The sequence below is a fragment of the Mus pahari genome, chromosome 1 (assembly GCF_900095145.1).
Source record: "Mus pahari chromosome 1, PAHARI_EIJ_v1.1, whole genome shotgun sequence".
NCBI classification, from domain to species: Eukaryota; Metazoa; Chordata; class Mammalia; order Rodentia; family Muridae; genus Mus; species Mus pahari.
In genome coordinates this window covers 68,036,308-68,052,922 of record NC_034590.1, presented here as the reverse complement: position 1 = coordinate 68,052,922, position 16,615 = coordinate 68,036,308, and the positions used below count along the sequence as shown (strand labels likewise).

At 39.4% G+C, this 16,615-nt stretch overlaps 1 protein-coding gene across 1 annotated transcript in view; it reads right to left on the bottom strand.

Annotated features, from left to right (window-relative positions):
• Gab2 (GRB2 associated binding protein 2) overlaps positions 1-16,615 on the bottom strand; it is a 181,995-nt gene that overhangs the window by 61,889 nt on the left and 103,491 nt on the right. Inside the window, exon 2 of the mRNA XM_021199118.2 lies at positions 5,298-5,598. Within this exon, the coding sequence (XP_021054777.1) occupies positions 5,298-5,598 (301 nt within the window). The remainder of the gene's footprint in view (positions 1-5,297; positions 5,599-16,615) is intronic.

Below are 16,615 nucleotides of genomic sequence, written 5' to 3'. Positions count from 1 at the left end.
ATTAGAATGGCTATTCCAGGTTGTTTCTTCAGACCATTGTTTGGTTGGGAAATTGTTTTCCAGCCTTTTACTCTGAGGTAGTGTCTGTCTTTGTCCCTGAGGTGGCTTTTCTGCATGCAGCAAAATGTTGGGTCCTGCTTATGTAGCCAGTCTGTTTGTCTATGTCTTTTTATTGGGGAATTGAGTCATTGATATTAAGAGATATTAAGGAAAAGTAACTGTTACTTCCTGTTACTTTTGTTGTTAGAGTTGGGATTCTGTTCTTGTGACTATCTTCTTTTGGGTTTGCTGAAGGATTACTTTCTTGCTTTTTCTAGGGTGTTATTTCCCTCCTTTTGTTAGAGTTTTCCCTTTATTATCCTTTGAAGGGCTGAATTTGTGGGAAGATATTGTGTGAATTTGGTTTTGTCATGGAATACTTTGGTCCTACATCTATGGTAATTGAGAGTTTTGCTGGGTATAATAGGGCTGGCATTTGTGTTCTCTTAGGGTCTGTATCACATCTGTCCAGGATCTTCTGGCTTTCATAGTCTATTGTGAGAAGTCTGGTGCAATTCTGATAGGTCTACCTTTATATGTTACTTGACCTTTTTCCCTTACCGCTTTTAATATTCTATCTTTATTTAGTGCATTTGTTGTTCTGATTATTATGTGTCAGGAGGAATTTCTTTTCTGGTCCAATCTATTTGGAGTTCTGTAGGCTTCTTGTATGTTCATGGGCATCTCTCTCTTTAGGCTAGGGAAGTTTTCTTCTATAATTTTGTTGAAGATATTTACTGGCCCTTTAAGTTGAAAGTCTTCATTCTCATCTACACCTACTATCCTTAGGTTTGGTCTTCTTATTGTGTCCTGGATTTCTTGGATGTTTTGAGTTAGGGTCTTTTTGCATTTTGCATTTTCTTTGATTGTTGTGTCTATGTTTTCTATGGAATCTTCTGTACCTGAGAGTCTCTCTTCCATCTCTTGTATTCTGTTGCTGATACTCACAACTATGGTTCCTGATTTCTTTCCTAGGATTTCTATCTCCAGAGTTTTCTCCCTTTGTGATTTCTTTATTGTTTCTACTTCCATCTTTAGATCCTGGATGGTTTTGTTTAATTCTTTCACCTGCTGGGTAGTGTTTTCCTATAACTCTTTAAGGGATTTTTGTGTTTCCTCTTTAAGGGCTTCTAGATGTTTACCTGTGTTTTCTTGTATTTCTTTAAGGGAGTTACTTAATTCCTTCTTAAAGTCCTCCATCATCATCATGAGAAGTGACTTTAGATCCATATCTTGCTTTTCTGGTGTGATGGTTTATCCAGGACTTGCTATGGTAGGAGAGTGTGATTCTGATGGCAAGTAACCTTGGTTTCTGTTGCTTCTTCCCCCCCCCCCCAATTTTTTTTTTTAGGTATTTACTTCATTTACATTTCAAATGCTCTCCCGAAAGTCCCCTATACCCTCCCCCTGCCCTGCTTCCCTACCCACCCACTCCCACTTCTTGGCCCTGGTGTTCCCCTGTACTGGGGCATATATAGTTTGCAAGACCAAGGCGCCTCTCTTCCCAAGAATGGCTGACTAGGCCATCTTCTGCTACATATGCAGCTAGAGACAGGAGCTCTGGGGGTACTGGTTAGTTCATATTGTTGTTCCACCTATAGGGTTGCAGACCCCTTCAGTTCCTTGGGTACTTTCTCTAGCTCCTCCACTGGGGACCCTGTGTTTCATCCAATAGCTGACTGTGAGCATCCACTTCTGTGTTTGCCAGGCACTGGCATAGCCTCAGAAGAGACAGCTATATCTCTTAAGCTTGTCTTCTGCCATCTGATTATCTCAAGTGCTTGCTGCCCTAAATATATCTGATTGGAGCCTGTCCTTCCTATAATCCCAGTTGATTGAGGACTCCTCAGAGTCCAGCTTTCTCTGTGATCCTGTGATTCCGGGCTCCTGTGAACCTAAGATTCTGGGTGTGTCAGAGTTCTTGGCAGTCAAGCTTCCTCTGAGACCCTGAGATCTTGGTGTGAACAAGCTCCTGGTATCCTGGAATCCTAAGATCCTGGGTGTGTTACAGCGCCTGGAAGTAGTGTCTCCTCTGGGGACTGTGGGGCTGTCTGGTGTGTATGAAACCAAGGTATACCAGCACAGATCAGAAGGAACCCAAACTGCTGGTCAGGTAGGGCTCCCATGTCTTTGTTCCTGCTGTCATAGACCTGTCATGATTGGTTTGGAGCAGATGATGTGTTCCACTCACCAGTGATCCTAAGATCGCATGGAGAGTCTTCTGGGGACCATGGGACCGACCGCTGAGTTCAGGTCCAAGGTGGCCCAGAGCCGGCACCTACCAGAAGGGACAGGAGCCCCTGGTCAGGCGGGTCTCCTTTGTCCCTGCTGCTGGCACAGGCCCATTACCAGCGATTTGGAACATGTTGTGTTCCACTTACTAGTAATCCTAAGATCGCATGGAGAGTCCTCTGGGGACCATGGGACCAACTGCTGCTGAGTTCTCCCACAAGGTGGCCCAGAGCTGGCACGAACCGGAAGGGTGGTACCTATATTTTGAGGGTAATTGTCTAATTGGACATAAAGCCCACTCATTAGGTGGTAATTCATGAGTACTGAATTGGTACTGTGAACTTAGCCAACTGCAAATGGCTGGTGAGGTCATAGAACCTAGAGTAGCACTTAATACTGCCATTTTCCCAAACATGTGTGTATTATTTTAATTAATTAGCTAATTTATTAGGTATTTTTGAGACAATGTTTCACTGTGTAACAGCTCTGGCTGTCCTGGAAATTGTCCTATAGACCAGGCTTGCCTCAAACTCACAAACATCTGGTTGCCTGTGCCTCCCCAGTGCTGGGATTAAAGGTGTGTGCCACAAGTACCTGGCCAAAACTCATTTTAAGTATTGTTCTTTCGCCCACAGGTAAATGTAGCCTCCCTCCTTTAAAAACAAAACAAAACAACAACAATGAAACTTTTTCCCCCCTTTTGGTAGTAAACAGAGACCACAGGAGAGAGCTACAACTGGTTATAATAAAGACAACTGACTGGGGTACCCAGCCCCAGATGACACATCATTTCCTCCTTCCTACCTCCAACTCTTCCAATATCACTCCCCACCCCCTTCTCTTGAATTTATGGACCCCCTTTCTTTAATTTTTGTTACATGTATGTATATCAATATATAAATACAACCTGCTGAGTCCATTTAATGTTTTCATATGTACAGACTTTTAGGGCTGATCTCATTGATTTTCCTTTCCTTAGTAGTCATTATTTATCTGTAGTTTTCATATAGGGTTGGGGCCTTGGGAGATTCCCCCTATTCATGCTGGCATGTCAATCATGTGTTTTATCATTTTACAGGTCCTGTATAGATGACTATAGTGTTGAGATTTCATGGTTTTAGCTTTCTTGACTATATAGAAGCCATTATCTTGAAAGAGATGTTCTGGCTCTTGCAATTTTTATACCCCATTTCTTCTGTGATGTTCCCTGAGTGTCAGGATTGTTTTTTGAGGCAAAACTTGTTTTTAGGGTGTATGTGTGTTAATTTTACTCCCTTCATTCTGCCGCCTTATAAGTTCATAGCCTTTTCATTTTATTTTTTCAATTGTCAATTAACATCGACAGTGAGATCCTAAACATTATTTTTGTACTTTCATGATTTTGAGAGGACCTGGCATGATATTTTACATTAAATTTCTTGGTAGGAATAGGCACTGTTTTTGATAACCATACATGGTTTTCTTCTACTGCTAATAGGTGTTTGAGATTTAGAATATTAGGTAATTGTTAACATTTCAAATTACATAGCAATGGTTTGTAACTATAAAATAAACTTGTAAAATGTTCATTACTAGCCAGCTCAGTGATGTAAATATAACCCCATATCTTTTAGAATGAGTTACAGTACATGAATGAATAAAACTGTCTTTCAGTGATTTATGAGCTATAAACTTGAATTGTCACCTGTGTGTCATTTACTTAAAGAATAAATTGTCATTTTGGAGTCTTTACTTGCCTTCACATGAAGAATCAGAACCTTCTAATTATGTCTAGATCTATGTAAATGACATTTATTCTGTAGAAGAAAATGACGAGGGCCAGGGACACAGCTGAGTAATAGAGTGCTTGCCTAGAAGCAAAAGTCTTGTGTTTAGTTGCTAGCACCATCAAAAAATGATAATGAAATAAAAATTACTGTCCCTATGAATGCTGCCACAGTGAGTTTGATTGAAGTCAGGACAGCTTTTGTGAGCTATTTCTTTCTGACTATGAATCCTGGAGACAGATTGTCTCAGCTTGTCAAGATTATGCAGCAAATACTTTATCTGCTGAGCTATCTTGCCAGCCCAATGGACTACTTTTGACAAGAAAAGCATTGTGCCCTAATTTCATAGATGGTAAGTCATTCAAGTTGATTTGGATCAATCTTTTATAATTTGCTACTGATGCAACCACACTTTTTTTTAATGCTAAAAATATTACATTCATGAAGGTGGTGCTGTATTTTAAGATACTGTGCCTAGAAATAGTCTTGTTATAGTGGTAATAAAACTTCTGTAATTAAAAATTGCAGTCATGACTTACAAATGTGAGATACTAGTAAGTTCTAAAATAAGTAGGAAGATTTTTAAGAAGAAAAGATATTTACATATTAATAAATAAGGCGGAGAGCAATAGAAGAAGATATCTAGTGTCCACCTTTGGCTGCTATATGTCCATGAACGGGTTTTCACACATCTCTGCACACATAAAACATAGATACCCACACAAGTTGAGGTACTTTTTAAAAAAAGGGCCATCAAAACTCAAACATAAAGTCAGCATTTCATTCTTTCAACTGTCCTCAAGTGGATATACAGAACTCAAGACTATGCATCAATAACACAAAGAATACCTAAGAAACTAGCAAGCAAACTGTGAGATGGCCTGAAACAGATGGACTAGAACAGAGAGAAATGAATCAGAGATGTGATTAAAGAGAGACCTTCCCTACAGCATGGCTGACAGATGACAAGGTGCAGTATGCAAAACAAGAGTAGGAGAAGTGGTTGAGAGCTGACAAATGGCAGAAGCTTCAAGGCACCTGAAATATCTTTAACATCATCATGACCCTAGCCTTTCTTAATTCCCCATTTGAGCATTATTAGAACCAGGAGGTTCATCTATATCAGGATAACTGTTATACTCTCCTTATTTGCCAATCACATTTGCCAAAAAGAAATCTTAAGCAGAGCCAGTTTTCCTGGCCAGAGGAGCCGACTATCTCTGAAGAATGCCCTGGGAAAGAGCTGTGCTTGTCTCGTACCTGTGCTCTCCTCAGCCTGATTGAAGCCGCAGATCTGGCAGATGCTCTGGACCCACTTGTTCATGTCAGCCTCTGTCTCAGCCACCAGGTAAAATGTGCGCTCGCTGGTCTTGATATCAAACACAAAACTATCCTGCAGCTCTTTCTTGTTGAAGGTCAGGCCTGCATCCACCTGCTCACAGAAGTTCAGGTTGATGATACGCAGGGGTTTCTTGGAGTGCTCATTCTTGTAGTATTCCAGAACATCTGGATCTCCACTCATTCGGCCACTCCGAAGTATAAACCAGCGTTTCTTCCAGGCCTAAATCACCAGAGAGGTATTGGGAAGAAGGAGAAAATGTCATTAGTTAATTTTAAGCCTTTATCAAATCCTCACATAGCATTGATCGAAGATGGGTATGACAGGAGAGAAAGGCTCCATAGCATATGAGGGCCCTATCAGATTGCTCATTGGATAAAGGTGATTGCCACCAGGTGTAATGATCTGAGATCAATCCCTGAAACCCAAGAGGTATTGGAGTTATCATCTGATCTCCATGTATGTATCATGACATTTGTGCTCCACCAAATAAATATATAATTAAATAATTAAGATTACAATATAAAAGAAGCCAGTTAGCAGAGGAAGGCAGGAAACCTCTGGCCATTGGGTACATGCAGCAAAACAAGAGCATTTCCCAACAAGAACACACACACACACACACACACACACACACACACACACACACACACACACCAAAATCCAAGCCCTCTAAATGAGGGAGGAAAGTGTTGTATAAATTTTTTTTAATAAAGGATCCAAAATGTCAAGTCCAATATTTGTCTCTATTCCTATCACTATCCTTGTGTCCTTAGTCCAGTTCTTTATTCTAGGACACAAGAACCTGGAATTTCTCAGCAAGCACCCCCTATTAACATAGGGACTGCTAGACCCTTTAGGCACTAATGGTCTACATTTCCCTTTTAGATTCCTCAGTTCAAAAATGGAGGACAGTTTTTAGAACTTGTTAGTACAGGAGTAGTGCAACTGTTTCTTTAGACTAGATACATACTCATAAAATGTCAGGCTAGAAAGCACTTGCAAAGCCATAAAAATCTCAGCTTATAGGTGTGAACCCCTTAAAGCACTGTGAGTTAAAACAACAATGTCACACAAAGTTGCAGAAAAATTAACTTCCAAACTTCCTACAGTATGTCTCTCACCAAACCATGGTGTCTTTGAAGAATCATTGCTGAGAAATCCTTGTGGGAATTCTCTGAGCATTTAGCGTCTTCTTTTTCTTCAGCCTGGTTTACTGACATATGTTTCCCTAGGACCTGTGGTAGTTCCTTACTCATGCCAGCATTCCATCTGTATTACTAAATGGACAAATGCCTTATATTATCCCATATTGTAGAATTTAAAACTTGGGTACAGATGCTCTTATGCTTTTTTTCTACATTGTATCTCTTCAACAAGACTGAGAAAACTCTGAGCAGAACTGATATACAATAGTCAAAAAGACACAACTGCAAACAACCAAAACCCTACATACAATTACAGAGCATCGGGCAGTCTTCATCACTACATACTCACTGTATGACTTTCAACTAAGTTAGTTACTTCGTTGGATCTTTTCTTATCTATGTAACGAGAATTGCAACCACCACTGCCACTCTCTATCTTATTCAAGACAGTTTTTTAATGCAAATGAGCTCAGAGTACTATAAATATCAATAATTAATTATTACTATTTTAATATTATCATATTTTTCAGCCTCTAAGGAGCTATATTAATTCTACAAACACTTCACATTTACCCCTTATCCCTGTCCTCAATTTCTTCTGTAACCAACTCTCTTTACCCCTCCTTACAATAATTTCCTTGCTTTGGTCTCCATTTTTCCTGTTTACCTGTCAAAACCACAACCTCCAGCTAAGTTTAATGTTCTGCTCACTCCACCTGTTCTCGCTTGACAGTCATGCACTTGATAGTTATGAAAGGGTGGGGGAAAGTAAAAATACCTCATTGCATATTGGCTTCCCTGGGCCGGTTCAGAGCTCCCTTGTACTCTTTGGTAACAATCTCTGATTTTCTTTTCTTTAAATCTCCAAAACCTTACTCCTTTCTCATTTCATGAGGAAATCCAACCAAAAGGGATCTGATGCTATAATTGCTCTCTAATCCCAAAAATGAAACAGTTGTTTCTTTCCCTTTCATCTTCTGTTTCTTGGCATTCTTATATCTATCCATAAAATAAATAATTATTTGTAGAGCAACGGTTCTCAACCTTCCTAACGCTGTGATCATTTAACACAGTTCTTCATGTTGTGGTGACACCCAGACATAAAATTATTCCATTACTTTATAAATATGTTTGCTACTATTATGAATTACAATGCAGGATATCTGGTATGTGGCATCTGTGGAAGGGTTGTTTGATTCCACTCTGCCCCCCAAGGAGTCAAGATCCACACATTGAGAATGTGCTGTTATCAGTGCTAAAGATACAGCAAGAACTTCTGATCCCAAATCTTTGATACCTCAGACTTGGTATCTTTCTCCAAATCTGCATTTTGATTGTTTGTATGTTCTTATTTCCTTCAAGCTTTGAGTTTCTTGAGATACTAGGTTCAGTGTGTCCCCCAGGTACTTGGCACAGTGTAAACATATGGGAATTCAGCAAAGATGTACTTTTTTTCATTCAATGAATATCTAAATTTATTCAAACTGATAGGTTTAATTTAAAAATAAGTTTTTAAAATAGAAAGTAAGAAAGGCAAGTAAAAGAAGTGGGAGTGGGTGGGCAGGGGAGCAGGGTGGGGGGATGTTATAGGGGACATTCGGGATAGCATTTGAAATGGAAATGAAGAAAATATCTAATAAAATAAGTTAAAAAAGGAAAGGCAAGTAAGAGAATTACAGAAAAGAGAAAAAGATAGAGATATGTATTGCATTCTTTAGCTTCTACTCCTTTCATTCTGAGATGTATATATAATGAATATATATGAAGGGGTTTGGGAGCTTTAGCTGAAAATGACCATGACAGAGATATAAAAATTACTCTTGGATCACTGACACATAATGCAGGGACAATATGGAAACACAAGTCCTGAGTATGCTGTTAAGAGAAATCTTTTCAAAACTGTTCTCATATATGAAAAATCCTGAAAAAATTACAGTGGATTACATACTTAAATACAATTCAATAACCTAAAGAGCCATGTAATTAAGTGGGGCTTATTCTGAAGAAGTAGAGCTAATCAAATATTTGAAACCAACAAATATAACCCACCCTACTGAAAGGTTAAAAAAAATCATTGCTTTATCACTGAAGAAAAGGAGACTCACTTCTTGTAAAAATGCAAAAAACAGAATATAGTTAAATTTGCTGAATCTGATAAATTGCATAAAAAGACCAACATCTATTGTTATAGTGAATTCTGAAAGACTGACAAAATCGGAAGCAAGACAAAGATGATCATTTTTCCTATACTTCTCCAACACAGTACCAGAAATGACAATCATGCAATAAAGCAAGAAGTAGATTTAAGAAACACACGGACCAGAAAAAAGAGGATAAAGACAAAAGAAAAAAGCTGTGCCTGTTTTCAGATGACATGAATATTTATGCTAAAAATCCAAAAATAGCTGCAAAAATATTTTCTAGAGCGTAGTGGTCACAGGATAAAAGATTAGTACATGGAAGTTTATTTACTTCTATAGTCTAGCAATGATTTGTTTGCATAGGCAATAAAAAATACATATTGTATCTGGGTGGGTAGCTCAGTGGTAGAGTGCCTGCCTGTAATGAATAAGGCCTGGTTCTACCCTCAGACCTCAAACAAAGGAAAAACCCACACAGCATCATTAATAATCACTTTTTTAAAATGAAAAAAGTATAAATCTAACAAAACATTGTACATGCAGGACATGTAATTTATAAATCACATAGTGTTGAAAACTTGGTAAGGTACTCCTAAATGTTTAAATAGACATACAATGCCCACAGATAAGAATCAACCCAGTACTTCTTCCAAAATTTATGTATAGGTTTACCACATTACTTATAAAAATTCATGCAAAAAGTTTTGTTGGTATATATAAGCTTATTCTACAATGCATATGGAAAGAAAAAAGGATGAAAATAGATAAAAACAATTTTGGAAAAGGTTAAAATAAAATAGATGAAGTCAGGGTACCTTTCCAGCTTCTGGCTATTATAGATAAGGCTGCTATGAACATAGTGGAGCATGTGTCCTTATAGATGTCCCTCAATAGAGGAATGGATACAGAAACTGTGGTACATTTACACAATGGAGTACTACTCAGCTATTAAAAACAATGAATTTATGAAATTCTTGGGCAAATGGATATATCTGGAGGATATCATCCTTAGTGAGGTAACCCAATCAGAAAAGAAGTCACTAGATATGCACTCACTGATAAGTGGATATTAGCCCAGAAACTTAGAATACCCAAGATACAATTTGTAAAACACAAGAAAACCAAGAAGAAGGAAGACCAACACGTGGATACTTCATTCCTCCTTAGAATAGGGACCCATGAAAGGAGTTACAGAGACAAAGTTTGGAGCTAAGATGAAAGGATGGACTATCCAGAGACTATCCGACCCGGGGATCCATCCCATCATCAGCCACCAAACCCAGACACTATTGCACATGCCAGCAAGATTCTGCTGAAGGGACCCTGATATAGCTGTCTCATATGAGGCTATGCCAATGCCTGGCAAATACAGAAGTGGATGCCCACAGTCATCTATAGGATAGAACACAGGGCCCCCAATGGAGGAGCTAGAGAAAGTACCCAAGGAGCTGAAGGGGCTGCAACCCTACAGATGGAACAACAATATGAACTAACCAGTACCCCCAGAGTTCATGTCTCTAGCTGCATATGTCCTATTTGGCCATCATTGAGAAGAGAGGCCCCTAGTCTTGCAAACTTTATATGCCCCAGAACAGGGGAATGCCAGGGCCAAGAAGTGGGAAAGGCTGGGTAGGGGAGCAGGGCTGGGGGAGGGTATAGGGAACTTTTGGGATAACATTTGAAATGTAAATGAAGAAAATACCTAATTTTAAAAAAGTTGAAAAAAAAAGGAATTAGGTACCATATATATATTTTAAAATTTCATTTATGTGTGTGAGTGTGAGTGTGTGTGTGTGTGTATGTTTGGTGCCTTTAGAGGCCAGAAAAGGGCAATGGGCATTGGATGCTACAGGTCTGGAGTTATGGATGGTTGGCAACTACCTATATGGATGCTGAGAATTGAATCTAGGTCCTCTAGAGGATCAGCCAGTGCTGTGAACCAGTGAGTCATCTCTCTAGCCCCAGTGAATGTATTTTAAATGTTCTGTAGCCATGGCAATCAAGATAATGTATACTGGATGAGAACTACAAATAGAGAACAAGGTAATGAAATAGAAAACTCGAACTATATTCACATGATATACCCACTGATTTTTATTTATTTATTTTTATTATTACATTTATTTATTTGGGGGAGGTGGACATGTGTGCTGCAGTGCAAGTGTAGAGGTCAGAGGACAATTTGCAAGAGTTCTTTCCTTTCACCACATAGGTCCTAGAGATGAAATTTGAGCTGTCAGGTTTGTCAACAAACATCTTTACCCACTGAAATATCTTTCAGGCCCCCACTGATTTTTGATAAAGGTGCAAAAGAAATTCAATGGAAGACAGACAGAATTTTCAACAAATGGTACTAGGGAAAAAAGGCTCAGGAAAGGAGTTGTGGCACATGCCTATAATACCAACTACTCAGGCCCATACAGAGACTCCCTCTGAAAATCAAATAGGCTAACAAGACAGTGACAAAAGATGAGCCATAGATTTGAAGGTAAAATGTTCAAGCTATAAAATAGTTAAAAGATAAATAAAGAACTAGATGGCTCAGCAGTTAAGAGTGCTCGCTGCTGTTCTAGTTTACACATCAGGAAGCACATCAGCTCCAGGGATCTGACACCTTCTCCTGGCCCATTTGGGTACTTTTGTGCACATGTGCATTCACACATACACAGATTTCCCCATCAAAATAAAGAAAGGTAAATATGAGGAAATTTTTGTCTTATGAAAAATTTAGTTTTGGGGGTTGGGGCTTTAGCTTAGTGTAGAGTGCTTGCCTAGCAAGTGCAAGGCCCTGGGTTCAGTCCTCAGCTCTGAAAAAGAAATCAAGTTTTAAAAGAAAGTATTCAGTGAAATAAGCGATGAACCATTCTCTATGCTATGTGGTTTAAAGAAGAGAGGCATGACGCAAACACTCCTTTTGAACAACTTAAAATGTTTATAAAATTGCAGGAAGATAAGGCATTAATATACAGCCCTAAAAGATGGAGCAGAGCTTTAGATGTATCATAAGAAGAGTCACAGTTTTCTAGCACATCACTGAGACAGGAACAGAGAGGGAGGAGAAGGGAGAGAAAGGAGGGAAACAGGGGGAGAAAAGGAGAGAGAGATGAGTAAAATGACTATAACAAGGAAAGTTATACAGAAAGGAGAAAGGCTTTGCTTTAAAAAGGTCACATGGTATGAACCAGGCCTGGGCATTGGAAAAAAGACAAGAGAGGTTTGGAAAATTTGGTAAGTTGAATGTGGAAAGGAGGAAAGGAAGAACTTAGGGGCCTTGTGAGGCCTTTAGAACCACCCTTAGAAGCTGTATGTTTATTGGTAATGGGAGTTGCTGCAAAGTGCACAACAGCAGAGAAATGTTAAATAGTGCTCTGTGCCTATTTGTTAAAATGTTAGCTAGTGCTCATCTAGCAATGGGGAAGGTGAACTAGAGAATAACAACAACAACAACAACAACAACAAACCTATTTAGGAAGCTGTTGCTATAGCTTTCTATGGTCAGAGAAAATGGCAATCTAAAGGAGAATAATGTGGCAGTAGAATCATTAGCTTGTGTACCAGAGTGAGACATTGCCTCAAAAACAAAACACCAAAGTCAAAACTCATCAAAATACAAAACTCATCAAAATAATCAAGACAGAGAGGAAGAGACAGTACATCTCACTTACTTATAATGGGACATAAAGAAGTTGCTAACATAAGAGTATACTGTCTAAAAAGTCAAAACAAAGTCGGAATTTATGTCTAGAATCAAGTAGAGATTACCATTTGCTCTGATGAAACAGAAGTGACTGTTTTCCTTTTGTACCCAAATCTAGTCAGAAAACAAACCATTTCACAATTTCCCAGACCACAGAGACACGAATGTGGGAACATATGACCTGGAAGTTGCATCACTCCTGCCGTTGAGCAGAGTACATCTCATGTGATCCTGTCTGTCCTTTAGGTTAGGTCTGTAAGTGCGCACAAAACAAGGTCATGACTTCCTTCTATTGCTCTTTGGCAACCAGAAAAATAAAATAAGCCTCCATTGAGACTTAGTATGACTAAATCACATTGTAAGTATTCTGTTGGTGGTGAAGAGCTTATAAAATTCTACCATATCAGTCTCCAGTGAGATTCCCTGGGGTCATGAATGAATGTTCTAAGTGTAAAGGCTGCTTTACATATGGGACAAGAACCTGTTTGTTTTAGGTTATTCTACATAATCAAGTTGAACTAGGCTAGTTCTTATAGGTAAATTGTCTTTTAAGGAAAAAAGGAACTTTCTGAAGATCCTTTTAGCTTCAGCCCTGAGAATTGAAAGTACTTCTAAAATTCTAGACTCTTTTGTTCTACTTTAAGTATTATACTAAATAAAACGATTCTTCTTGAATTACTCAGGATTTTCTTAGATACCCTATGAAAATTAGAGAATCTTTAATACTAAAAATTCTGAAAAAGAGACAGCCTAGGGTACAATACTTATCATTAAAGTTTCCTGTAAAGGGCTGACAGTAAACATTTTAGGGCATATAGTCTTTCTTACAACTATCAAATCTATAGTAGCATGAACATTGCAATTTATAAGCAAACATCTAGCTTGTATTCACAAAACTGTTCCCAAAGTGTGTGGTTCAGCTCTTTGCTAAGTCAGGGATTGGGATAAGGTAGAAGGGCTATGAAGAAAAGGTAGGGGGTGCTGTAGGAGGATGAGTGCAACAAATGGGTGAGAGACCAAAGTCTCTTCCATCCTAGGCAGCTTCACATGGTGTTTACACTAAGGCAAACTGATATCATGAGACCTTATTTAACTAGATTACTTAGATTCTTAGAAGTGAGAGATGTGTTCTTCTAAATAACCAAACTAGGCAGAACCTTCTATTACTTTCTTCTTTGGCAGTTGAAAGTATTTCTAAAACTCCACAATCTTCTGCCATGCCTTAGGTACAACAGATAACAGAATTCTTCTTTGATGACTAAAATTTTCTCAGTGCCTCCAATCATCTTTCTCCAGCTCCTGTGGCTAAAGCTGTAGAAGGGGCAAGGCATTTCTTGGAAAAGAGTTTTGCATAACTTCTAGAAATGGGTGTGTCCTTTTAACTTCCCTCTTTCTGATGAAGGTAAAACCAAAAACTGCCAATAAGCCAGGAGATGCCTGTCAAGGGAGGGTTATTAAAACTTGAGTCTACTACATATCAATATGCCAATTCTATTATGTAGAACACAAACAGGTACTTTATTTTTAAAACTCCCTTTGCTTTCTTAAAAAAAAAAATCACCATAACCAACTCTAAATCTACTTTCAGCCCTCAGACTCCCAAGTAACTACAGGTAGAAGATTTAAGCTGACTTCTTAATACAATTATATCCTAATTTATTTCAGTGTGAAGTACATTAGGCCAGACTTCTGTACCATTATACCCAGTATAAACATGGAGAGAGCACAATCCTGGAGGAGGAAGAGCTCTGTAGCTATGTTTCTTCTAGGAGTCTTTGAACTGCTCTGGACCCCAAGGACTTCAAACTCTGAGGAAATCAAAGTATTACCTGAGCTCCTACAACATGCCATGACAGCCATGTCTCTTATCACATTTAATTCTTAAACCAGCGAGTGAAGGTAAACACAACCCCCTTCCCAGATGAAAGAAAAAAGCTCAGAGAGTATACAGCTAGCAAGTATCATAGCCTCAGATCTTCTTGTCCCAGAGGTCTAAGAGCCCAAGAAAGAGCCTGATGGAGTAGAGTTGAGCTGCTTCCTAAACTTTGAGAAACACTGGCCAGAGAGTACAGAAAATATTCAGGTTTGTAGTTAACTGATGGCATAAGACAATAGCAGCACTAGAATTCAGGCTTTAGCTCTTAGCACAAAGTTTAATGACACATGAAATGTGAAACCTCCCAGAGAAGCTACTGAGTCTTGACTTATTTATTAGGAAGATTCTTTCAGCTCTAGATGAACACAGAATGAGCCTTATCTAATCACAAGACTGTTACATTGAGGTCAGGGCTCTTTTTATCTGAGCATTTAGCACAGTACTTAGAACTCATAGTGTACTAGATAACTCTTTAGTGATAGCCTTACTAAAGGAACAAAAGGAGAGAATGTCTGTTTGCTTTTCTGTTGGTAAAAACAGGAAAAGTGAATAAAGCCAAAGCTCTCAGACAGATGAGGGTGAGGTAGTACTGCAGACACCAGAAACACAATGGACATCCAGGAACAGCTCACCTTCTATATTTAGCATACTAATTACAGGTTGTAGTGGGTAGAGCATAAAGCTTGGGAAGAACTCCCAGTGAGCCACAGTGGCTGGCTCAGCAATGAATACACAACCAAACCTGATCAGAGGTATCAAGATCCAACTCTAACACTACTTATATGTTAACTGAAGCTCTGTCAGTGCATAGAGGGTTCTGATGATTTGGGCCTGGAATTCAAGGATTGCAGTTTGGAACCTAGGAATATTCAATCTGGGAAAAGCAAAGTTCAAAGATAAATCTTGTGCCAGCTGTGGTGAAGAACCAAGAAAGAGGATAATCTGACATTCAGTTAGACTAAGCTACATAGGGGATAGAGGTGGAGATGGGGTGGGCCAGTAGGCAGAAGGAGTGAGGGAGCAGGGAGGAAGAGGGGGGGAAGGGGTGCAGAATCAGGTATGGGGGAAACAGGAGAGAAGCTCAGAGGGCCAGGAGAAGGAATGGAAATAAGCAGCTTCTGGGTGTGGGGAAAACATCTAGAAAAGTCCAAGAGACCTGGCATGTGAAAGGCTCCCAGGACTCAATGACAGTAACCTTAGTCAAAATTGCCCAACAGTGGGGAGGTGGAACCTGAAGAGACAACCCCAGTGGAGAGACAGGGCCCCCAGCGGAGGAATGGGGTGACCAACCTACCTTCAAAATTTCTGACCCACAATTATTCCTGTCTAAAAGAAAGACAGGGACAAAAATGGGGAAGAGACTGCAGGAAAGGCAGTCCAGTCACTGGCCCAACTTGGAATCCATCCCATGGGCAGGCACCAAACACTGATACTGATGCTATGTTGTGCTTGCAGACAGGAGCCTGCCATGGCTGTCCTCTGAGAGGCTCTACCATCAGCTGACTGAGACAGATGCAGATACTTACAGCTAACCATTGGACTGAGGTTGTGGACCCTTAAGGAAGAGTTAGGAGAAGGATTGAAGGAGCTGAAGGGGATGGCAATCCCATAGGGAGACCAACAGGGCCAACTAACCCAGACCCCTGGGGCTCCCAGAGACTAAGCTACCAACCAAAGAGCATAAACTGGCTGGTCCAAGGTCCCTGGCGCATATGTGACCTCAGTGGGACAGGATGTTCCTAATCCTGTAGGGACTTGATGTTCCAGGGAAGGGGGATAGTGAGGGGAGAGCACCCTCTCAGAGGCAGAGGGGAGGGGGGAATGAGGTGAAGAACTCTGGGAGGGGGAACAGAGAGGGGGCAACATTTGGAATGTAAATAAAATAATTAATCAAAAAGTAAATAAAAAGAAGATGGGGTATTATGGAGACAAAAGAGAACTTTGTCTTATCAATATGTAAAATAATAGCAATAACATAGTAATAAATGAACTAGATGAATGACAATGACTAGATGAATTAAAATGACAACAGAGATAAAAAGAAAAAAGAAATGACCCCTGATGAAATGTGAGTCCTAAATCAAGTTTACTCTTGAGCTAAGTCTCTACCTTGGCTTAAGTGGCTATATTCTCATTTAAACTTTTTTCTCATTGGTATCTTCTCACCTATAAAAATCTTCTTTTTCATTTCTTTTACCAGTGTGCCACATCTATTAAAACCAATTAGTGCCAGGCTCTTTAAGATCTTATAGTCTTAACATGTGGATACTTCATTCCTCCCTAAAATAGGGAATAAAATACCCATGGAAAGAGTTGCAGAGACAAAGTTTGGAGCTAAGACAAAAGGATGGACCATCCAGAGACTGCCCCACCCGGG